At 48.5% G+C, this 25,235-nt stretch overlaps 1 protein-coding gene and 1 pseudogene across 1 annotated transcript; one reads left to right on the top strand and one right to left on the bottom strand.

Moving 5' to 3' along the window:
• The first annotated feature begins 2,749 nt into the window (after positions 1-2,749).
• Positions 2,750-13,789, top strand: LOC101762760 (annotated as a pseudogene).
• A 370-nt stretch (positions 13,790-14,159) lies between these two features.
• Positions 14,160-17,239, bottom strand: LOC101772866 (uncharacterized endoplasmic reticulum membrane protein YGL010W). Its single transcript, XM_004952831.3, has 4 exons — positions 16,799-17,239; positions 14,782-14,844; positions 14,623-14,694; positions 14,160-14,530 (listed from the first exon to the last, which is right to left on the bottom strand). The coding sequence occupies exons 1-4, from the start codon at positions 17,117-17,119 to the stop codon at positions 14,414-14,416; spliced, it is 573 nt and encodes a 190-aa protein (XP_004952888.1). The 5' UTR covers positions 17,120-17,239; the 3' UTR covers positions 14,160-14,413.
• Positions 17,240-25,235: the final 7,996 nt, after the last annotated feature.

Raw genomic sequence — 25,235 nt, 5'->3', positions numbered from 1 at the left:
GCTTGTTGGCCTGCCACCTTTTTCGGCTCCCCCGGCAAGCTTAGCTTCCGTACGTGCAGGCGCTGCGCCCCCCATTCCGACAGGTAGATCGTAGATCATGCGTGTCTCAAGTCAAAGCTCCCCCATGGCAACGCATGTCGGCTGGTGATAAAACTATAAAGATGATCAGCCGTACGTACGTGCACGACACAAGGAGAAGATTTGGATACAGTATATGTCTTGACCAAGGTTTATTGTGTTATACAACTCAACATAAATAACATGGCATGAGTAGTGGTCTTCTGAAACTGCAAGGAACTGCGGTTTCAGAAAGTCCAATGGTTGTTCGGTTCTTGGTAGGCACCAAACTGCAATATTCAGACTGCCATGGGCGGCATATTTGTGTATTGAATCCGTTTGTTGCTACTAGCCGCCTTGACTACATGCAATGCAAGGTCTGATCGGATAACAAACATTGAACCAAATGGCCATTAAGCATTAAGTATCCAAGTCTGTAGGACTGATGTTGGGGGCTGCAGGCAAAGCATCCCATGCAGACCATTGAGATGACACCATCAGAATTTCTGCTTTCTCCCTACCTGACGAACAACTAGAGCTCGTCTGATTTGTGAGTGGTTGCAAAGGTGACTTTGACTTCCTGAGATGACACCACCAGAATCAGAAATCAGAGAGAGAAAAAAACAACGTTTCAGAGCTACTGAGCAGCAGTCAAACACAAATAAACGACTGCAAGTTGTTCATCACTGATTACGGATTTCGGGTTGAACAAGTACGCGCCACGTCAGCTCGCACTAGCCCTGCCTGTAATCGATTATGTCAGCCCGAGATATGAAAACCGCAGCTGAACCACTGCACACTGATAGCTGAAGATGTACAGGACCGAATCGTCAGTGCACAGGTGTGTGCTGCGACAGACACAAAGCTGTAGCTTGCTGTAGTGCTGGCTGAGGGGAAAAAAAATATCTCAACCACTTCAGATCCGCCGCTCGTCATGGAACGTAGTATATGCTCATTTCTGCGCACGAGGCAGCAGCCTGATTGGAACAAAGTGTAGGGTAGACCATCAGAAAGCAAGGCTTACATCAGTTAAAGCAGTATTGTAGTATCAGCAAGTAAGAAATAATGAGCTGCTATCTCGCAGTCAATTAACTCTAAACAAAGATGGTCAGATCATCTTGTCAAGTCTTACTTTCACACAGTATAGGACGTCCACTTGTGTCTGTACAAGTTGCTGTCTCGCCTCCAGCATGTTTGGTCGATCACCCTCCTCTATATTGCTTAGTTCCCCAATAAGAAAATCCCACCTTTATTGCAAGCTGAGATTGACCAATGGTCCAATACTGACAAGCACCCTCTCATCACAATGTGACAGAAAATGAATCAGCACCTAATAAAATGATTTCGACGAGCACAATCCACCGAGTATGATGGCACACTGAATGTTACGCTCTTTGCCTCCAGCATGTCCAGCCAGGTCGCCTAATGAACTGTTTGTTGCCTGGATGGCTCGATTCATCGACATCTCGGCTTGATCACTTCTCGTCACTGTCATGTTGATGAATAAATGTTGTCTCTGTTTATCATCATCAGACAGCACCCGAATCAACAGAAAGTCACGAGAAAAAGCTCCATTAGAAATATCAAGCAATTAAGGAGGAGACATCTTCTGTCCCGTGTGCGTACTTCAGGTTTGTGTACAAATCATTCGAGATTATATTATATCAGCCAGCCACTCCTTAGAGTCCTAGGCCAAGATAATAATGAGGTTATTCAACGCTGTCTAATTAGGTGCTAGAATGATAGCTTGTTTTTGTTGACTGAAACCAGACTGATTGGACTGTCCTATTGATTTTCTGCAGACATGTTTTTTTTTGGGAATCTTTTGAGAGAAGTAGAGAGGATCTTGCTGAAAGGGTAAATACAATTAACTTAATGGCCCTCAACGAAATATTTTACGCGCGAACCGAGGTCATGCTTGGCTCGCGGGCTCCCGGCCGCCATGCCAAGCTACTATGGCCCATATCGGCAAGCGACGAAACCGGCCGTGCATATGGCTGTAATGGGCCAGGCTGAATTTTAGCCCAGAGGAGTAGAGGACAACGCGGGCTGGCAATGTTCCAATATGCATGAGAAGTGAGACTTTCAGAGAAAAGCAATCACATAATCAGGAGGGAAGCACTCATGCGCATCTCTGAACTTTAACAGAAAACAAATGTGTTTCAACAGATTGCACCGCGTGCATCGCACGAAAACTCTAACCAGCTCGTCAAGCGACTACTGCTCACCAGGACAAGCAAGTCACAAACTTAACGCAGACATATATACTCCCCAGATGCTTTGCACCCGCCAGGATCCACGCGAAGGCCTCATTCCTGAGCCTGGCGGTCACCTTCTCCCACACGATCTATCCCAATTCACGCATATACAGTATTAAAAAAAACTAAACCTAGTAATCGCACATCATCAAGAAATGGCAGCGAATCACGTGGACAATAACCTCGGAGATGGGAGAGCATATTCAGATTGCTGTTACTTTCAGACCAAGCCATCGATCCCATGGTCACTCTCAGGTCCCAAACTCAGGCATGAAACCACGAAAGCCACCCAGCAGCTCCACGCCAATCCAACATCAACTCACCCTTCCACTTTCCTCCCCTAATTCGACAGCCGCTGTTCCGTATCAAGAACCACGAGCAAAACGTACACAGAGAAAAGGTGTGCAGGAGAGGAGGCAAAGGACTCACTCACCATGGCGTCCTACGACAAGGCCATCGAGTCCTACAAGAACGCCATCCCCGGGGCAGCCTCCGTCGCGGCGTGGCGAACGAGGTGGTGCCGCCCGAGGTGCGCGAGGCGCTCTTCTCCCGCCTCGGCTACCTGAGGTGGCACGCGTCGCCGCTGCACACGATCGTCGTCGAGCAGAGGACCGACGGCCTGATCAGCAACCACGTCTACGGCGCGGTGAAGACTTACCTCGCCACGAGCATTGCCACCGACAGGCAGCAGTGCCTGCGGGTCAGCAGCACGGACGAAAGCGAGACGATGCTGGTCAGCATGGCGGAGGGCGAGGAGATGGCCGATGTGTTTGATGGGGCGGCGCTTCATCTCCCGTGAGGTCGCGATCAGAAATGACCCCAGCAACAACGGCGATGGCGGTCAGCAAGAGGTGCGCTCATTTGAGGTGAGCTTCCACAGGAGCTAGGCACAAGGAGAAAGCCCTCAAATCCTACCTCCCGTTCATCGTGTCCACAGCCAAGGCCATCAAAGATTAGGAAAGATCACTCCAGATACACATTATATGAACCAGTTCCCGGACATATGGTCCCCGGTTGACTTCCGCCACCCATCTACATTCGGCACACTTGCCATGGATCAGAAGCTGAAGCAATCCATCATCGATGACCTCGACAGGTTCATCAAGAGGAAGGATTACTACAAGAGGATTGGCAAGGCATGGAAGCGGGGGTACCTGCTGTATGGTCCTCCTGGAACCGGCAAGTCCAGCCTGATCGCGGCCATGGCCAACCATCTCAGGTTTGACGTATATGATCTCGACTTGACTGAAGTCCAAAGCAACTCAGATCTCAGGAGGCTTCTCATCGGCATGAGAAACCGATCCATCATCGTGGCTGAAGATATCGACTGCTCCATCTGATAGATGCATGCCTAGGATCTCTAGATGCATATCTAGTCGGGATCACGATCAATATGAAGGTCGTGAGGTTTCTGGTGTCAACCGAGAGCGATAGAGAGAGAGATATAGGAGTACCTTCACCCCTAGGGGTGGTAGCAGCGGAGCTGCTGGCCATCTTGCGTTCGCGTGGGGAAGTCTGCGCAAGGCAGCGACGCGCAGTGCCGTGTCGAGTCGCCGGCGTGGTGGCGGTGGTGCTTCCCGTCACTACTGCGCAAGACCTAGATCGGTAGGTGTGTCGGTGGGGCGGCTGGCAGCGGCGAACCTCGTGAGCCGAGCCGTGGTCCCCACCCTGTTTATATAGCGCAGCGCGACAGGGGCCCACCACCCAATGCTAGGGTGGCCGCCCCCGATCAGGACGCGGATCAGGGTCACAATGGGCCTTTGGGCCCATTGGAGAGGAGATCAATCTAACATTCTCCCCCTTGATCTCATCATTTACTTTTAACTTTACACTTTTCGCTTTCATTCATTTCATCGTAAATTAATGTGTAGAGTATGCCTCATCGTCACATCTTAATTGCCGATAGAATCAACAGCTACAACACACCTCTTTAATTTGAAACAATTATGTTTCTTTTGGGCCCTTTACAATCCAGGAATCATAGGCTTTCCCTTAAACCCATGCTGGCTAAGTGTTCTCTGAACACATTGGGTGGTAAGACTTTCGTAAGCGGATCCGCAAGCATATCCTTTGTTCTTATATGCTCGAGACTTATAGTGTGATCTTGGATTTTGTCTTTCACAACATAAAACTTTATCTCAATAGTTTTGGAAGCATTGCTTGATTTATTGTTATGAGCATAGAATACTGCTGGCTCATTATTGCAGTACATCTTTAGTGGTCTCTGAATACAGTCAAGCACTCTCAATCTGGGTATAAATTTCTTTAACCACATCGCCTGCCCCGTGGCCTCATGACATGCTATAAATTCTGCATGCATCGTGGATGATGCAGTTACTTTCTGTTTTGAGCTTCTCCACGGAATAGCTCCTCTTGCGAGAGTGAACACGTAACCAGACGTGGATTTTCTATCGTCTCTGTCTCCCGCAAAGTCTGCATCCGAATACCCTTTTATCTCTAGGGAATCAGATCTCTTATATGTAAGCATGAGTTCTTTTGTGCCTTACGCGTAACGCAATGCTTTCTTTACCATCTTCTAGTGTTCTACACCTGGATTACTTTGATATCTTCCAAGAACCCCGGTGACAAAAGCTAAGTCAGGGCGAGTACATACTTGAGCATACTGTAGGCTTCCGACAGCTGAAGCATATGGAACCGCTTTCATTTGATCGATCTCGTATTGGTTCCTGGGACATTGAAAATTTCCAAAACTGTCGTCCTTGACTATGGGAGAAGGTGTGGCTTTACTCGCATGCATATTATACTTCCTTAGAATCTTTTCTAAATATGCCCTTTGAGATAATCCAAGAACCCCATTCTTTTTGTCTTGGTGAATTTCTATGCCCAAAACATATGATGCTTCACCGAGATCCTTCATATCAAAATTTGAGGACAAAAACTTCTTTGTCTCTTGCAGTAGACTGATATCACTGCTCGCAAGTAAGATATCATCCACATACAGAATTAGGAAAATGTATTTCCCATTTTTGAACTGATATCACTGCTCGCAAGTAAGATATCATCCACATACAGAATTAGAAAAATGTATTTTCCATTTTTGAACTTTGCATAGACGCAATTATCCTCTATGTTCTCTTGAAACCCAAATTTCTTAATTATATCATTAAACTTTAGATACCACTGTCTAGAGGCTTGCTTTAATCCATAAATGGATTTCTTTAGACGACATCTCATATTCTCTTTGCCTTCCATGATAAAACCCTTGGGTTGTTTCATGTAGACATTTTCTTCTAAATCCCTATTTAGAAATGCCGTCTTTACATCCATCTGATGTAACTCTAAGTCAAAATGTGCAACCAATGCCATTATGATTCTGAAGGAGTCTTTACATGAGACAGGAGAAAAAGTCTCATTGTAATCTATTCCTTCTCTTTGTGTAAAGTCTTTTGCCACAAGTCTCGCCTTATACCTTTCTATATTCCCTTTGGAGTCACGTTTAGTCTTGTAGACCCATTTACAGGCTACTATTTTGGCTCCTTTAGGAATTTCTTCAAGTTCCCAAACTTTATTAGAACTCATTGATTTCATCTCATCTTCCATGGCCTCTAGCCACTTTGATGAGTGAACGCTTTTTATGGCTTCTTCATATGAAGTGGGATCACCTTCCATATGAACTTCTTCTGTATTATAAACTTTATAGTCATCAGAAATAGCTGATCTTCTGACTCTTTGAGACCTTCTAGGCCCCTCACTTACAGGCACATTCTGTGCCTCTGCTTGTGGCACGTCATCCAGAGGTGGCTGCTGCAACTCTTCCTCATGTGTAATAATGGGTTCAATTGGCTCTTGAAGGACATGTTCCAAATTTTCACTCATCGTTTCTACGGGTGGAATCACAGCAGGTGCTTGCACCACAATATCAGGAACTGTAGCGGGTGCTTGCACCACGACCTCAGGAACTGTCAGTGCGGGAACAACAGGTAGCGAGAAGAATGGTTCCTGAATCATCGGATGGGGTGCACACACCCGCTTCTCCTCAAGATCAATCTCTCGAGCCACCATGCTCCCCCTCACCATTTCATCCTCTAAGAAAATGGCGTGTCTCGTTTCTACAAACTTTGTATATCTGTCTGGACAGCAGAAACAAAAATCCTTTGATTTTTTTGGATAGCCAAGAAGTGGCAGCTTACTATTTTGGGGTCTAGCTTCCCAATGTTTGGGTTAAACACTTTGGCCTCAGCTGGGCTGCCCCACACACGCAAGTGGTTTAGCGAGGGTATTCTTCCTGTCCACAGTTCATACGGTGTTTTGGGCACCGACTTACTTGGCACTCTATTTAGAATGTGAATGGCGGTTTTCAACGCCTCCATCCACAGTCCCAATGGTAAAGTGGAGTAACTCATCATGCTGCGCACCATATCCATCAGTGTACGGTTACGCCTTTCAGCTACTCCATTTTGCTAAGGCTCGCCCGGCATCGAATACTAGGCTACTATGCCATTTTCCTGCAAGAACCTTGCAAAAGGTCCAGGAACTTAGCCAAATGGGGTATGTCGACCATAGTACTCCCCCCCATGGTCGGATCTTACTATTTTAATTCTTTTGTTGTACTGATTTTCAACTTCAGCTTTAAATATCTTAAATTTATCCAGCGCTTCTGATCTTTCTTTAACTGGATAAATGTAACCATAATGGGAGTAATCGTTTGTGAATGTTATGAACGAGTCATAGCCATCCACGCTTTTCACATAAAATGGTCCACAAATATCAGTGTGGATTATCTCTAAAACTCCCGTGCTCCGTTTAGCGCCCTTTTTAATTTGCTTTACATACTTTCCTTTAATGCAATCTACGCATTGTTCTAAGTCTGAGAACTCTAATTGAGGAAGAATTTCATTCTTAACTAGTCTTTCTATTCTCTCCCTCGAAATATGGCCTAAACAACAGTGTCATAATTTCAACGATGTTTCATGAGTTCTCTTTCTTTTCTTTGTTTCTTGCTCTGACGAGGATACATTCATATTCGCATCACACACAGAATTTACTTTTTCACGCAGCGATAATAAATACAACTCATTGTGAAGGATGGCAACACCAACACATGCATTATCAAACCAAATGGCACACTTTCCATTTCCAAAATGACATTCATATCCATCATGGTCCATGCGTGAAATGCTAATCAAGTTTCTGTGTAATAAAGGAACATAAAGAACATCTCTAAGTACAAGCGTGAAACCATCAACTAGCTCTAGAGAGACATCGCCAACAGCTTCAACATCTGCTTGGACTCCATTTGCGACTTCAACGCATCTTTCGCTTCTTTGCGTAGTCCTCGTCAAACGGAATCCCTGTAAAGAATTTGCAACATGAAAGGTTGCACCTAAGTCAATCCACCAAGTAGATTTGGAATACTGTGTATACAAGGATTCATTTACAAAGGATATAGTGTTCTCACCTCTTTTTGCCATTATTGACTTCAACCAGTCGGGGCATTCTTTCTTGTAATGCCCCCTTTTCTTGCAGTGGAGGCACTAATCTTTGTCTACTGTGAGAGGCTTTTGGTGATGTTGCTGCTGCATGGGAGCCTTTCCACGTGCCTTGAAGGAAGAGTTAGCATTTTTTTCTTGTTGTCCTTCACATAGTGCAATGAACCACCATATGAAGATCTGATTCTATCCTCTTCCTGCACACACATGGCTATCATTTTTTCCATGTCCCACTGTTCTGGCTGCATGTTGTAGTTGACAACAAAAGTGTCAAACTCTTTTGGCAGGGAAGCGAAAACCAAATGAATAATGTGCCCAGGCTTGAGCTCAAGATCCATTGGCTTCAACTGTGATGCCAAGTTGTACATCCTCAGAATGTGTTCTCTTATGCCAGTTCCTCCTCCAGTGTACCTTTCTATGGCCAGCTGCTTGAACAACTCGGTAGCATATATCTTTGAGGAACCAATGAGCTGATTCCTTATCTTCTCTAGGTACTCTGCGATGGAGTCACACTCTGTTATCGAGCCCAAAATTGCAGGCTCGATCGTATTCTTTACCAAAGCCATACATTTCTTGTTGCCAGTGGTCCACTGTTTGTTTTCAAGGGTATATGCCAACTCTAGAGGAGCATATTCCCTTTCCTTTTGCTGCCATGCAGCATCATCATCACCTTCAGCCCTCATTGGCTTCTCTGGAGCTGTTGGCTGCGGTGTAGTCACCACCCAGTCAACTTCTCCACAAACGAAGGAGAAATCAATCTTCTTCCTCCACTTTACATGGTTGTCTCCTCTCAGAGTAGGTATCTCTTTGAGACAAGCCATTAAGTTGAATCCTCTTGAAATTTGCAATTCAAGGTGAGATCATAACAACAATTGCATGATTTATTTCCAACGTTGGTCAAAAACTAAAACATACAACTGTTTATGCAATTTAAATCTATATCACCGTTGGGCAGAAATAGAAATAAAAGTATGGAAACTTTTTAAATCATGATACAGTTATTAACAACGTTGGTCAGAAAATAACAACATCATAATCTAACTTTTTTTAAAAAAAATTAACTTTATCATGCTCTCAAAAATTTAATTGTCTCGTTGGTTCAAATTAAATTTAAATAGAGCAACAAATTAAACTTTTGCAGCGGAAACTGTGATATAAATCTATTTTCAGAAGCAAAACCACTGTTTAAACTTTATTAATCTCTAATACAAATTATCCTGTTGGTTCAAATTTGAATGGAGATCAAAACTATACAAAAAACACCAAAGAAATGCCTCTGAAAATAGAAAATAAAATTGTCAAGCGTTACTGTGCAAAACTCTCTTTTCGGCGCAGTAGCGAAAACGGCCCACAGCCTGTTCCTGCACTCGGCCTGCCCGCGCGACGCGGCCGGCCCACCTGTGAGCTCAGCCTGCTGGCCTTTGGCCCAGCAGCTCGGCCCGCGTCTGGTGGCCCCGCAGGCCGGCTTTTGGGCCGCAACCGTGGCCCAGGCCGTGATTTCGGCCTGCCGCCCCTGGCCGCCTGGGCCAATTCCGGTCCGGTGAATCGCAGCCGTTCATCCGATTGGACGGTCCTCCGGGCATTTCGCTGGATCAAAACGCCCCGGCCAAAACTCTAGCCCCCATTCTTCTTTTCCCCCGGCGTTCGTGCGCCACAGCCGCGGCAGCGGGGTCGTCTCTCCCGCGCCCGGTGATGGCTGACGGCGGCGGTTGAGGGATGGCCCCGTCGGCGCACGGCCGCAGCAACCACCCTCTCTTTCTTGCTTTCGTGCCTTCCCCCTTTCTCCCTCCGAGCCTCCCGAACTTCGAGATCCAGAGGGCCATGGCGACCACGGAGGAGGGTCGGAGCCACCGCGGGTCCCCTCGCCGGCGCGCGCGTCCACCGGAGGTTGGGCGCGCCACCGTCGAGCGGTCCTTTGGTGGTGCTATTGCGCCCCCCGAGCCTCAAGCGGACGCTCCGGCGGCTCGGGTGGAGCTTTTCCCCAGCAAGCCCATGGCTCGACCGGCCTTTGCCGCTCGCCGTCGGTGGACGTGCGGCGGTGAGGACAGCAGCAGGTAAGCCTCTCCGCATCCCTCTTTTCTTTAGATCTAGGGTTAGGGTTAGGGTTTTACTTTTCCCTTTTCTTTTTCTTTTTTGATCTTCTTCTTTTTCCCGATCTAGAAGAGCTTCTAGTGAGGTGTCTAATACCATTGTTAGATGCATGCCTAGGATCTCTAGATGCATATCTAGTCAGGATCACGATCAATATGAAGGTCTTGAGGTTTCTGGTGTCAACCGAGAGCGATAGAGAGAGAGAGAGAGAGAGAGAGAGAGAGAGAGATAGGAGTACCTTCACCCCTAGGGGTGGTAGCAGCGAAGCTGCTGGCCATCTCGCGTTCGCGTGGGGAAGTCTGCGCAAGGCAGCAACGCGCAGTGCTGTGTCGGGTCGCCGGCGTGGCGGCGGCGGCGCTTCCCGTCGCTACTGCGCAAGACCTAGATCGGTAGGTGTGTCGGTGGGGCGGCTGGCAGCGGCGAACCTCGTGAGCCGAGCCGTGGTCCCCACCCTGTTTATATAGCGCGATAGGGGCCGACCACCCAATGCTAGGGTGGGCGCCCCCGATCAGGGCGCGGATCAGGGTCCCAATGGGCCTTTGGGCGCACTAGAGAGGAGATCAATCTAACACCATCGAGATGAAATGGGAGGGGCACGAGTTGCAATCTGCAGAAGAAGAAAAGGAAGAACAGAAGATGAGTGAGTCTGGAATCCAGGATAGCAGGAAACTCCTTCATTCCCTTATTGATTCCACAACTTCCTTAACTATGCAGCTATGCTGATAAAAATGTGTATGTTCTGCACAGGTAACACTATCCGGGCTGCTCAACTTTGTTGATGGGCTGTGGTCAGCAAGTGGGGAAGGAAGGGTCATCATCTTCACCACCAATTACAAGGAGTGGCTCGACCCGGCGCTGTTGCGGCCTGGCAGGATGGACATGCACATCCACATGGGCTACTGCACCCCAGAGTCTTTCCGAATTCTCGCCAGCAATTATCATTCTATCAACCACCATGTCACGTATTCAGAGATCGAGGAGCTGATCGAGGAGGTGACGGTGACGCCCGCAGAGGTTGCTAAGGTTCTAATGAGGAGCGACGAGACTAGGGATGCCAACGGGCAAACCCGCTAGGTTTTGCCATTCCAAACCTATGCCCGCGAATATAAAACCTGCCGGTCAAGAAACCCATGACCTGTGACGGGTTCAATAGTTGACCCAAACCCATACCCGTCGGGTTAACGGGCACCCATGGGTTGCCCGTGCCCATTAACAACAATCAGCTGCACAAGAACACATAGTTCATGGATAGATCAATAAGCATGGATAGTAGATGATCACTGGCATACATAATCAAGCTTCAAGAACTAAAGCCACCAGGTTCAACGTTCAGCTCATGATAAGCAAGATCGAACTAAAATGTCATTGACCAATGCCTAAATGAGAATAAAATTAGCATAAATGCCCTTGCATTGCTACGGTTTCTTACCTGCTCCTAATTGTCATCCGCTAGCTCCTAGTTCGCTTGCTTCATTTCCTAATCTGATTTAGGATTTTTCATAATATTTGTGTATATCTCTGATAATAATAAGCAGAATTCTACATGGCCTATTTGAACGGTGGAATCTTAATTTTTATACATATGTAATGTATCCTACATTTGGTTTAAACAAGCATTAAAACTTCTGGTAAGATTTAGTACTAATGCAACTCCTGTCTTAGCTTTTATGAATATGCAAGTTATTATGAACATAAGAGATTGTCCACACAACTTTCAGCCTATAAAAAGAAAAAAACTGCAAGGCTAAAATAAATGCTCATTCCTTGATTATAATATGCTCAACAATTCATGCCTAGGCCTGACAGTTTGACATCATGGCCTAGTTGCTCCAAGAAACATGAGCAATCAACCAACGCAAGTATCCTTTTGCTCCTCATAATATAGTCAATGATAATCAAATGCTCTACCTACAAATTAAAGACTCGGCCAAATCCGCGTTGGAGGATTCGACGTTTCTTCCTAGACTTTTTTGCGGGACCCACATCAGGCTGGCAATCCATGGCGGCTGCCGACCAGCACCTTCCTGCCGCCACGCCACTGGCCTCGCATGGCTGCCGCAGGATGGGGCGCGATGAGGAGGGGTCGCCACTCCTCGAGCTTGCTGTGGCCACGCCGCAATGACTTCGCCCAACCTCCCAACGCTGCTCCTCGAGCTCACCATTGTCATGCCGCCACCCGCCTGAACCTTACCCTTGACCTCTACCGCCCCTCAAGCTCCCATTGCGCCCCGTGCGTCTGCAGTGCTGCCGTGGCACGTGCTTCCCGCTGCAGCCTGCGCGTCCTTGGCGCTGTGGCTCGCAGTCGTCACCGCTGGTGTTGGCCATGGCGAACATGACCGGGTTGACGGCGAGGAACAGCACAAATCGAGCTTCCTGATGCCGAGCGTGAGCTCCCTGCAACCCAAATCAAGCTTCAGACACAAAGCTCGAGCTCTCCGCTTCCCAAATCGATCTTCCGGATGCCATTCTTGAGCTCCCCGCTGCCTACGAGGATGGACCAGAAGGGCGCGATTGCCGCCGCCCGCGGTGTCGGCGCAGGAAGAGGAAGGGGCAACCTCCCTCGACGCTTGCGCTCTGCAGCCACCGTGGTCATGGCCTTGCGCTGTAGATTTCTTGTATCCCGCGTCATTGGGAGAGTTGAGGGAGGGGGAATCGTCGCCAGTGCCTTCAACTGCAGTCACCTGCAGCGATTTGCATTGGAAGCAAAGGGACCGCTAGAAAGAGGAGGGGTAGGCTTGCCGCTTGCCGGTTTTACTTGGCTTGGGCTCACGAAGGGAGTGTGGGATGGAGAAAGAAACAAGACGACAGGAGAGAGAAAAAATGAACTACGGCAGTTTAACTCCCGGGACTGCGGGTTGATTAAAAAAAGTTGAGGGACTTTTTTGCAAAATAACCACGACGGTTGGAAGAAACAACTGCGCTTTAATGTTAGGTATAGATCAAACGACAAGGCTGGCGGTGCGTCATGAGAGGGCGAGACCGCGGGAGGTAGGCGGCCGTGCAGCGCGAGGCAAACGGGCGAGAGCGGGACTGAGGCCGAGTGCTAGAGGGCCGAGCGTGTCGTGCCGCACCTCGCGCGTTCGCTCGCGATTGGCGAAGCTGCGACGGGGCTCGACGAGGGGCTTGGACGCGGGACACTCTGTGCCTCGGTCGCTCGATTTGGATGCGCTGCCGCCGCGGCTTCTGGATCAGTGGGAGTGAGACTGAGTTAGGTTTAGGGTTTGGAGTGCACATGAAAGATATTTATACAATGCTAAATGGGTCAGGCCTGGTTTGGTTCCTCTTGCTTATTTTTAGCACCCGTCACATCGAATGTTTAGATACTAATTAGGAGTATTAAATGTAGACTATTTACAAAACCCATTACATAAGTGGATGCTAAACGGTGAGACGAATCTATTAAGCCTCTATACAATGCTAATGATGGATTGATTAGGCTTAATAGATTCGTCTCGCCGTTTAGCCTCTACTTATGCAATGAGTTTTGTAAATAATCTACGTTTAATACTTCTAATTAGTATCTAAATATTTGATGTGACACGTGCTAAAAATAAGCAAAGGGAACCAAACACCCCATCAGGCTGTTGGAGGAATTTTACAATGGTACATGGGTTGGTTTGGGCTGCTATTCTATATCAGACCGGGTTGAAAAAACTCATGGGCTTACAGGCGTGGGTATCCTAGTCCCAGACTCACGTCCGCAAAACCGCTGGTTCTGACTTTTTACCCATCAATTTACCCGTGGGTTTAGAAATTAAACCACACCCGAACTTAATAGAGAAAAACCCATCAGGTTTCGCGCACCCATTGCCATCCGTAGACGATACCGATGTTGCGCTCCAGGGTCTCGTCGATCTCCTTAAGTCAAAAAGGAAACAGAAGCTAGATGAGAAGAAAGATGGTAGCGATGGTGACGGAATGACAGGCAGTTAACAAAGAAAAAAAATAAAGATGAAATTGTTTAATGGCGGGTGTGGAAACTATCGGTGACCAAAGCGTGTGACTGTAACGTAGATCCATTGGCAAATATATGCTCATTTCAGTACTAATAACACTGCGTTTCTGATTAATGGATTATTGATGCGACAGCCAAAACAGTGCAGGTATGGCCTCATTAGTAAGTATGCAGATATGCAGTACCAGCATGTAGTTCTATATGGAACTGCAAACATCCATTGCCCCGTCTTGTAGACCAGGATTTGTCGATCACTTTTTATGACTGAAATACAGTTTTTTTACGATGGTGCCGTGCGTTTCCGTGCGTTTCAGGACATCCACAATGAGCCTCTCAGTGCTAAGCGAGTTGGGGTAGACTTAGTGTTGGGACCCAACATGAGCCACCAGCCCACCATTAACATTTGAGTATACATATATATTATTATTTATACATCAGTTTATCTCCAGTAAAATATACACAACAGACAAGAGTGTCCTCATCTTACAACATAAATACAATCAGTATTCAGTAATCATCCCTGGTATAGATTCATCCAATCCAGCAGGTCCATATTGAGCAGGCAAACCTCAGTGGTTAGGAGCTGTCGGATCACACTCATCTCATGATGATTTCTTTGATTTGTTGTCCTCCCATTCCTTCCGAGCCTCTTCGATCAACTTGCTCACCTTGTCGTGGAAGCCAGGATATGGTTCGTACCCACCGAATGTGTGAAGAATCTGAAGCAAGCAAGATTCTCGTGAGGTGATCTTGTTATCCATTCAGGGATGCAACAGGGCAGCCCAAAAACCACAGCGATGTACAAGTTTACCTCTAGCAGCACAAAGAATGGAGCCATCAAGAAAGCCTGGACAAGATTGTCAAGGAGAGCAGGCGCTCGCTTCTGGAATGAAGACAAGGTTTACATGTAATCAATTAGTGTGATTACAAAATACTTAGTGCCAAGGCTAATAGCATGACAGAGACTTGCCTCGAAAACTCCATGACCAATGAATTGCATAGTCCAACAGAACAATTGAGCCACCAATACAACCTTCAATAAAATAACACATATGAGTTAATGATGGAACCATAGACTTATTAAAAAAGAAGCATCTTGCAACTACCTCAGTTCAGACTGACAATATGAAATACAGACAAGAGTTTCTATACTCATTTCATTTGTTAACTGCAGGCATCTAGGTTCTTGAACAAAGCAAACAATGCAAACCTTTTGTATTCAATGTACAGTGTTATCAGATTTTTGAAATTCTGACGTTACAAAAGAGGATCTCTGTGTAAGGAAAACACCAGCACATTCTAGCTTCTAAAATGTGTAAGTTATAGCAACTTACTGGATTAAAAGAACTATCAACTTGCGGGAAGTAGGCTTAAGAATTAGTTTATTCAAACACAGTTTAGCATAGATGTGCTAAAATGCCTTCTTGTTGACGCAGGTAAGTAACTAAATGCAGGAAATCAGTTTGTTAGAAGCACCATTAGTGATCACTAATGGTCAAACAATTAGCAGTGGATGAAGCAAATGCAATCTGCCTTCTTGTGGTTATACAAGTAGTTTACTAGAAGGAATTGACACATCAATAGTGAGCAAGTACTGTTACAAATCTGCCAATTTTGTACTTGTAAGACAGCACCATCTTGTTTATATGACAATCTATAGATGGTAATATTGTTAACTTTAGACCAGAGTATGCTATTGGTTGCAGTATATATAGTTGGTCACTCTATGTTCAGAGCTTTGACCACACTACTTTTGCCATGCTAAAGGTATGATAGTTGAAGTCAAGAGACAGATAGTTTCATCTTTTGGGAGGAGTTTTATGAAGGCCAACAATGAACTAAAAATAATTTATCCAGTATGTACATTTTATCCTATTATATCATTGATCCAGACCTATGCACATCAGCAAAAGAGTCCCAACCCAAGTCAGTAACTTAATGTTAGCATGGGAGATGGCCAGAATCCTTTGGACAAATGGGAAAGCAGGTTTCCAGAACTAATCAGTTAGGATGCAATTCAATCTAGTTAGCATCCAACAAATAATCTCCAAAACCCTTAACTATTCTATAGTAATGAAAAGCATTGCACACAACATGATCAGCTCAACTATGAATGCATTGATATTTAATTCTGGCCGCAGCTGACCATCGAACAACAAACCAGAGAATATCAATATTAATCATGATATTTACAATACATCTGCGCACCATTCATTTGTCCATTTCACTCACAACAAAACCTAAAGCATCGATGCTGCATATGGATATTGAGTAAACGTGGTCAATAAAAGATGGCAGTTTTTTTTTCTGCTGTTACCCTATTGACTATATCCAAACTAAATACAACAGTTGCAATAGTTCTCTATAGCATCATCATGTAAACAAGACAAACTCAGAAAAACATCAGCATGCTATGCAAATGAAATTACCGTAGGATAAATCGAGTGCTCAACTAAGAAATCCATATAACAGAGCTAGATCATAATTTCACATAACAAAACCCACTCCAAGAGACAAAGCTCTTTCAATTTCTCAGTATCAACCACCTCAGAACAAAAGGAAAAAACTGAACCAAAACTTCACATGTGATGTGAATCCCTTACTAAAAACTGAACGGGCATAGACTGCAAACTAAAATTGTCGAAATCTACAGTAAACAGCATCATCCGAATATCCCTACCGTACCAATAGAAGCGTGTCACTCACCCCAAAATCCCAAATTGTAGTTACAGTGCGACTAAAAGCACAGGAACCGTCTAAGCACTACTCAGTACTCACTAACGATGAAGATTATCTGAAAAATTACAATCATCTCTTAATCAGATAGAGTACCAATTCCCCCCATGGATACCAAATCAGCGTACTACAACTAGAGACATGATATTTATACGGGCAACGGGGCAAGGTACAAACACATCTCAATCAGGCACGGGGGACATGATACAAACCATCAGGACGAGCTCAACAAGGCGACCGATGCAAAATACCTTCCATCCAGCGGAGAACCCGAGGCGGGCGGCGAGGGCCCCGCTGGCGGCCCAGCAGAGGAAGCAGAGGAAGGCCGCGAGCGCGCCCGCGCGGCGGTCGAGGAGGAAGTAGTATGCCCCGTAGACCGCGGCGCCGATGCCGGCGGCGTGCGCGGACGGGGCGGTGAGGTGGAGCAGCAGCAGCGCGGTGAGGAAGATGGGCCAGACGAAGAGCTCGTGGATGCCCACGTTGACAGGGTTGCTGTGGTACGCGCCGTAGAAGGCGTAGTGCCCCTCCAGGTCCAGGAGGCCGCCGCCGCCGCCGCCGCGAGGCTTCGCCATGGCTCCCTTGGGGTTGGTTGCTTGCTTGCCTGCCTGCCTGCCTCGGGTCGCTTTGCTGGGTGGGTTTCGTTCCCGCGGCCTGCTCGATGTCTTGGACTGGTCGTCCTCGTGACCTCGATGGTCGAGTACAAACTACACAAGTGAACCGGTGGGAGGCAGTTTTGTACTCCGTGCCGTACACTGCATTAACAATCCTTCATACGGTACGCGCACCGTGGTGGAAGTATGGGCAAAATTCTGTCGTTTGCTTTGCTATTGGATATTTGTTTTTAATTTAAGTCAGTTTGGATTAAAATCGAAAGATCTAAAGTGGATACTAATTCAGCTAGGAGGATTTCTTCTAATAACGTGTCATATGGACGTTCTTCAAATTTTCCTAATGCAAATCGAGGCGTTTGGGGTTTTGCCGGTTCAAATTAACAATGGGTTCCCCAATTTGCCACGGGCTGTTGATCCAAATGGTCCAACTCCCACTCTCTCACGTGTGGCATTTATGATCACGGCAAAATATGATGCAAATTCAATAGGATACAAAGGTGACTCTCGTTTAAGAAAACTAACAATCCACCTACGAATAACTACTTCAACATTTTAACAAAGGAGCAAATTTTGGAATTTGTTACTTCTTCAACAAGAGTTCTTGATAAATGATTAGAACCAAAGGGCCCAGTGGGAAGTCTAGTAAAATAGCAGGAGCACATGCGTCTTTTAGCTATTTGGGTGGGGAATGAGCTAGCATTGAGCCACTAATTTTTCTTCTCGCGTGTGGAGGAAGGCATAGCCCGCGTTTTGCAAGGCCTCTGCTCGGCTTTCTCTCGTGAGAGCTTTTTAACGTTCATCCTTTGGTAGACAGTGGTGGACCAAGAATGAATTGAGCTTGGACGAACTCTATGACTGTTGCCTTTCCTATCTCCGACAGAGCATGGTTGCTAATGTAGATGACTCATTTGACCTTGTAATGAGTGTGCTGGAGCCCGGGCAGCCGTCCAAGGTCGCCGGGCCCTAGGTCCACCCCTGCTAGTAGAGCTTCACCATAAGCGGCTCAAGAATCTGCTAACAGCCAATTAGCTTCGCCTGCTTCTCTTGTCCCCAACCCTAATTTATTTTTGCACCACTGTAGTACGAAGCCGTAGCATACAGTAACGCATAGTGCTGGGAAGGTAGAGTGGAAGGGGCTCAACCGGCCATGCAGCAACTGCTTGGATAACCTCTGCCTTAGCCGGTTACCCCAAGTGGTGGAGCTAATGGGTATGCCAAGTGGGCCTGGCATACCCTAAGAATGAGCCCGGCCCATTAGTAAAAAAATAATAGCGCCATCTATTCTCCTCCCGTCAGCCTGCAGCCTGTCTTTCTTTGCGTCACGAAGCTTCCGTCCTCCGAGTCCGGGGTGGGTGATTAGTTGCCCGGCCACCTACGAGGGATGGCAGGACGGGCGGCTCGCTGGCTCCTCTAGTCCTCCCTTCGCACTTCAAATCCAAGCATCAGCGGCGGCTGCCTCCTTCCACCACCAAGCTCGTAGCAACGTCTGTCAGTATTTTATACCCGGCAACCTACCGAGGGATATCCTGAGGTAGTAGATTTGTTGGTGGGGGATCGCTTGACCGGGAATTTGAAGGTAAAAGCGAGGACACAAGACACGAATTTATACAGGTTCGGACCGCCAGAGTAGCGTAATACGTCCTGTTTGGGGTGTTGTATATTGCGTCCTCGCTTGGGTGTTGAGGTATAAGGATTTGCCCTCATGTTGTGCCTGCTGATCTAGGTACCCCTGCCCTCCTTTATATACTTCAGGGGGCAGGATAACTAGTTGGTTACAAGGAGGAAAACGTGGTATGAATTCTAGTAGGATTACAGAGGAATTCTAGTAGGAATCCGTCTTCTTCCTTCCTTGCGGGTACTGGGGATCTATCCCCGACAAGCCCTCGAGCGCTTCATAATCGAATGCAGTAGTCTTCGAGTACTTTTCGGATCCTCGCCGAATAGTTCTGGTGCTTTTCGAGTACTTTGTCTGGCTGAATCTTCAAAGTTCCTCAAAGCTGCCATGAGACTATAGTGTAATCAAGCCTTGATCATCTCGATATTGTAGTCTTCGTATATGGAGGGTAGCGAAAGTCGCACTCCATATGGAGTAGCCCCGAGCCTTAGGTTGAATCGTAGGATCAGGCTGAGGGTCAATAAAATCATGAATTTTCTTCTTTCAACTTGAAAAAATCAACTGTTGGGTGTAGCTTATCAGGCCCCGAGCCTTGGAATGATTAAATAATCAATCCAAGGGGCTTGAATCTTCACGCAAGTCACCATCCGAATAGTTTTGCTGCGTTCAGCCCCCGAGCTTATGCGTCAGGTGAGCCGTGCAAGCCACGTCGAGTAGTTATTGGCGCTTAGCCTCCGAGCTTGGAAACTAGCCGAGCCATTGGAGATATTCCGAGTAGTAATTGGCGCTTAGCCCCCGAGCTTGGAAGCTAGCCGAGCCATTGGAGATATTCCGAGTAGTAATTAGCGCTTAGTCCCCGAGTTTGGGAACTAGCTGTGCCTTTGGAGGTACGCTTAGCATCCTGGAGCGTCGTCGCTGAAGCTTGACCTAAAAGAAAAGATGCATACATTATGTAGCATATTTGTAGAATATTAAAAACTACTGAAATTTATTCAGCGATCAACATAAAATATTTTGTGTCATGCTCTTGTTTCGGCCACATTTCTCCCGAGTAGTTAGCCTGTTACGTTTAGGCTCTCAGTCTCTATTTAGCCGTAGCCATTGCGTGGCGAGATCTTTTATCTCTTGTACGCGTACGGGCACTGCTGTTTGCACAGCTGAGATCTTTGTCTCGTGTATGTGTGCTAGCATTTAGGCATGACAGATGATCCGAGGCTTTCATGAATTAAGGCGTGTTCTGCTTGAGGAGATTAGTGACCTTGAGAGAAGACATAAATGAGTAGTCGGTATTGTGACAAAAGAGACTGTGCGATTGCGCGTAAGAGTTTGCTGCCCTCCGGCATGTAGAGCGCATGTAGTGTGCGTAAGATTTGTGCCTCCTTAGGGTGCAGCCGTTGTGAGCCTCCAGTATTTGGTGCATCAAATTTGTGTCTATTGCCTCCAAAATTCAATGTACCAAACCCGTGGTGGTGCCTCCACTCAGTGTACCAAACCCATGGCCATGGCTCACGTAATTTGGTATACCAAGCCTGTGGTTGTTGGTCAATATGCCTTAGGAATAGTTGGCAAAGTGTAGCTCTGGAGGGTAATTACCGTCGAGAGACGTACACAAATAAGTAGTCGGCGCGTTGCCCTGCATGCATGCAGAAAACAAGTCAAAAATTTATATAAAATTAAAAAAGTAACTTAGCTTGATTCAATTGTTGATGAAGGCAACTAGTCGGAGTCGATTTCGACTAGTTATTAATTGTATGGAACCCGCCCTTGACTCATTTCTAGTCGAGATGAGTAGTTGAGGTTGTCGTCGATGAAGCCGCGATGGTGGTTGGTGAAGCCGGCTAGTCGGAGTCGATTCCAACTAGTTATTGATGGTGCAAGGCCTGTCCCGACTAGTTTCTAGTTGAGATGAGTAGTTTTCTGGTGTGTTGGTGAGCAGCGTAGTCGAAGTAGTCTTTGGTATGTCTCCGATGCTTGCGGGAAACCAACTGTCAGTGTGAGATCTGGCCGACAAGTAATTATTTGTAGTTTTGCCGTGCATTGGATCGGATATGGCCTAGCACACAATGACACAGGATGTATATTGGTTCGAGCAATGCGCCCTATGTCCAGTCGGGGTTAGTCGATCGACTTTATTCCTAAGCCCAGGTGCTCAAATTTTGCAGTGGGGGTACAAACAAGAGGAGTATGAGAGGGGGGTGCCTGAGTCCTGGCCTTATTCTCATCTCTGCGAAAGAGAGTGGCAGGAGCTCAAACAAGCGCTAAGTGTGTGTGTGTGTGTGTGTGTGTGTGTGTGTGTGTGTGTGTGTGAACGTCCGAGAGCACTTCTCTTGTGTTCGTGTAGAACGGGGAGGGGGGTGTCCTCTTTTATAGTACAAGGGGACGGTCCTTACAGGTCAGGGGAGGATAAATGAGTGAGTGTATGGGCGCTGCCTAGTCTTGTTGAATCCCACGTCGGTGGATACGGTATGGCTTCCGTCCTCGGTCCCTATTCTCCTCGTCAGACCACTACGCCATAGCGGGTAGGTTTACGGCGCCACTGTGCAGACGTGCGCAGGGCGTGGTGTGGTACGGCTCTGCGTATGGCCGGCTGACCCGGGCACCACCTTGTTATCCGTCCCACCTGCTCCCTGGGCCCACTCTAGGCAGGCGTCCCCGGTCAGTGAGATCAGTGCAAGTGGTACGACGAGTCCCCAGTCGGGGGATTAGGTTAGAAGCACTCATTTGGGAGTGCTCGGTTGGGAGTACTCAGTCGGGAGCACTTAGTCAGGAGTACTCGGTCGGGAGTACTCAGTCGAGAGCACTCAGTCAGGAGTACTCGATCGGGAGTACTCGGTCGGGAGTACTCAGTCGGGAGCACTCAGTTGGGGCCGGACTGTGGCCCCACCCCCGGCTGGCTCCCTCTAGTCAGGGCATCGACCAGGCCTCCTAGTCGAAGGGGCCGGTCGGCAGCCGAATCGTGGTCTCAGCCTGGTTGTGCGTAGCTAGGCCAGCCCAGGTATACGTTTGTTGTTATGCCCTTTATTGGGCTAAGTGTCGCGGGAATGTAGTCCCGTTGGGGACCCCGGGTTTATGGACCCATCAGGAGCCCCCGAGCCCCTTTGGGGCTTTGTTGAAGCTGTGAAGGGGCTTTCGGTCGGAATGTTTTGTCAGGGGGAACACACGGCGGTGCTGTTTGTTTTTGTCTTGTTTGCAAAGTGAGTAGGCCGAGTAGGTTTAGGCGTTCTGGCCCCCGAGTAGGTACAGGCGCCCAGCTCTCGAGGGGACGACTAGTAGAGGCCGCAGGGGCATGTCAGATAGATACTAACGCCCAACTCCCAAAGAGGTGACTGGCGTGGGTCGCAGGGGCGCACTGAGTTGCAGAGGGTGCCTAGCTCCCGAGGATGGGACTTGCTTGTTGTCCGCCTTCCGCCGGGTTCGCGCGAGCGGACCCGGTGGGTCTAGCCCCCGAGCCTGCGGCCGACTAAGGAGTTGGTCGAAGGCTGAGCACTTGGGTACCCCTTTGACTATAAGCAAGTCAAGTGGACACTGGTGCCCTTCTTCCGAGGAGGGGATTTGTTGTTAGTTTGGCTGCCGCTAGGTGCGCGCGAGCGCACCTGGTGGGTGTAGCCCCTGAGCCTGCGACCGACTGGAGAGTTGGTTGGAGGCTGAGCACTTGGGTACTCCTTTCTGGGGCCGCAGACTTTGGCGTCCCCGTCGGTCGAGAGGAGGTGGTCCTCCTTGCGAGTCGGGGTGCTTGCTCGTGTTCATTCCGACCGCGACTTGTGTTGTCGGTCGTATTCCCGAGTCGGGATATGGCAGCCCGAGCCCCCGAGTCCCGTTGGGCTCGGTCGGCGTCGGTCGAGTTTCATGCGTCACCCCGTCCGCGGTCTCCGTGACCGGAGGGGCTGAGCTAACACTGCTTGCCTTCATGGCTCGAGTGACGTGCTTGGTGAGCTCGCTAATGGGAATGTCCGAGTGGAATCTGGGTCCGTCGTTCATAACGGGGTTGGCATAGCCCTCATGTGGCATTCCACTGCTCCTTAACTTGCCGCCTGGCAGATGCCCGAGCCGTTCCGGAGACCGACTCAGGTGGCCCGCTGGCCTCCCCTCGATGAGGATTCTGTGGGCATGGCTCGAGGTCAGGATCGAACGAGAAGGTCGAGATGATCCCGTCCGCTTCTGAGTGGGTCGAGCGAAGGCCGCTGGGGCTTCATTTGCGTTTTCCCCTAGCTCTGTGTGACGTGAGGCGGCCTCGAGCCCTTCGCGGGCTAGCCTTCAAACCCTGATCGGTCGCAGTTCATATCGAATGAACCGCTATTGCTTTGTGATACGATGCAAAGTAATTGGAATGCAATGATTGCGTGTATAAGATGAATGTATGATGCATGAATGAATGCATGCATGCATGAGTTGTATGAATGTATGAGTGCTTGTTTGTAGAGCAAGTAAATGGGAGGGGTCAATGATGTTACCTTGGTCGGACTTTCAGGTGTCACCCCATCCGCGGTTTCCGCAACCGGAGGGGCTAAGCTAGCGTTGCTTATCTCGATGGTTCGAGTGACAGGATCGAGGCACCATTAGCGGGTACGCCCGAGTGGAATCCATATCCGTCGTTCATGACGGGGTCGATATGTCCTGCATGTTAGTTTTCCACTATTTTTACCTGTCTCCCGTCGGATGCCCGAACCGTCCAACCGATCCGAGTGGCCTGCTGGCCTCGGTTCGAAGGAGGCTCTGACGCTGGGTCCCTCCATTCTCCTGCCTCGAAAGGCGAAGGGGTGCTTGCGTGCGGTTGTGCCCTATTTTTTGCGATTTTGCTGCAGAAGTAGTTGGGCCCCTCCCGGGACGCGCCCCGTCGCATAGGGTCGCATCCTGTTAGTTGCATGCTGTTCGCCAGTGCTCCTCGCCCCCTTCCCTATTAAATAGGGGGAGGGGCGGAGGTTTTCTGGCTCGTCCTTTCATCCTCCCTTGATCGCTGCCGCTTCCTCTTCCGCCCTTCCACCAAAAAGATCCGTTAGTCGTCTCCCATTGCGCGATGTCGAACTAGAGGCCATCCATCATGAAGGAGGATCTGCTGGAGGATTTCGCAAGGAGGAGGTTGATGCCATCGGTGGTGATCCGCTACCCCGACCTGGACTTCGAGGCGATCTGCAGAGGGTACGCCGGCAAAAGGAGCTTCGAGGAGATTCGGGCGCTGGGTCAGAGCTTGGCCCCAGGTGCGCGAACGTGACCGTAACGTGGGTTATGGGGTGTCGCCACTCCTGGATGCACACGCAAGTCGGGAGGGTGCCACCAATCCTGATGCAATGGTGCAGGCCAGGACGGAGCCGGGTGCTGTCCCGACCGCAACCGACCCGAGCGACGACCCGACTGCGACAGGGGAGCGCTTGTCCTCATCAGCTGCACCGCCGACCGACCCGATCGATGGGGAGCAGTAGAAAAAGGGTACTCAGTTTCTTTGTGTATGTAAGAGATTTGTGGGGGGATCGTGAGCCCCTGAGTGAACAATTTTAAGTTCGTTTGTGATTGTGACAGGGAGCTGGTCCCACCCGTCCTCATTTTCATCCTTAAGCAACTTCCACTTTTCACCCTTTTCCTTTCAGACCTGCCCGTTGACCGTAGGTTGCAACCTTAAGAACCCGAGCATGGCCTGCGAGGCTCAGCTGCTCGTAACCGTAGTCGTGGCGGGGTCCGATCGGTCTGCAAGCTAAAGCATAAGTTGCCTTTAGGGTGAGTTAGAGGACAGGATGCCCTTTCGTTTGGGCGCACCCTTTCACTCTGGTGTGGTGCGTGATTACACAAAAAGTAAAGAGGGGGTGGTGTTGCACCTCCGTGGAGCCCCCGAGCGACCCGGGCCAAGAATGCTCGGGCCAGGGTGTTGTAGGAGCGAGTGTTGAATGGAAATGGATTGGTAATGAACCGAGCTAAGAAAAGAAACTACGTAATTGCTCGATGTTCTACGTGTTGGTGAGGATGTTGCCGTCGTCGTCCTTTAGTCGGTAGGCGCCTGGTCGGATCACACCGGCTACCGTGTACGGTCCTTCTTATTCTTCTTGCCCTGCCGTGTGGAGGGGCCCTCGTCTTAGTCCTCACGCTTGGCCATGCCCTTGTCCCGACCACCGCTGAAGACCACCCCGATCGCCTCCTCACCGGAGGCGTGGTTTGTGGTGATGTCGAGTAGCTCACGGGTGGTCCGGGGCTTGACGTAGCAGAGGTTGTGCACCAAGGCTTGCACGTCATCCCAGAGAGGAACGAGCTGATGACGTCTGCGTTGACAACGTCGGGAAGGGAGTTGCATTGCTTCGAGAACCCGCGGATGTAATCCCGCAGGGTCTCGTTAGGTTCCTGCTTGCAACTCTTAAGGTCTCAAGAGTTCCTAGGGCGGACGTACATCCCCTGGAAGTTTTCTACGAAGATCTTCTTCAAATCCGACCAATTGCGGATGCTATCGGGCGGAAGGAACTTGAGCCATGCCCGAACGAA

This window comes from Setaria italica, chromosome I, assembly GCF_000263155.2.
Source record: "Setaria italica strain Yugu1 chromosome I, Setaria_italica_v2.0, whole genome shotgun sequence".
NCBI lineage: Eukaryota > Viridiplantae > Streptophyta > Magnoliopsida > Poales > Poaceae > Setaria > Setaria italica.
The sequence above is the reverse complement of the archived record's forward strand: the minus strand, read 5'-3'. Positions and strand labels throughout refer to the sequence as shown.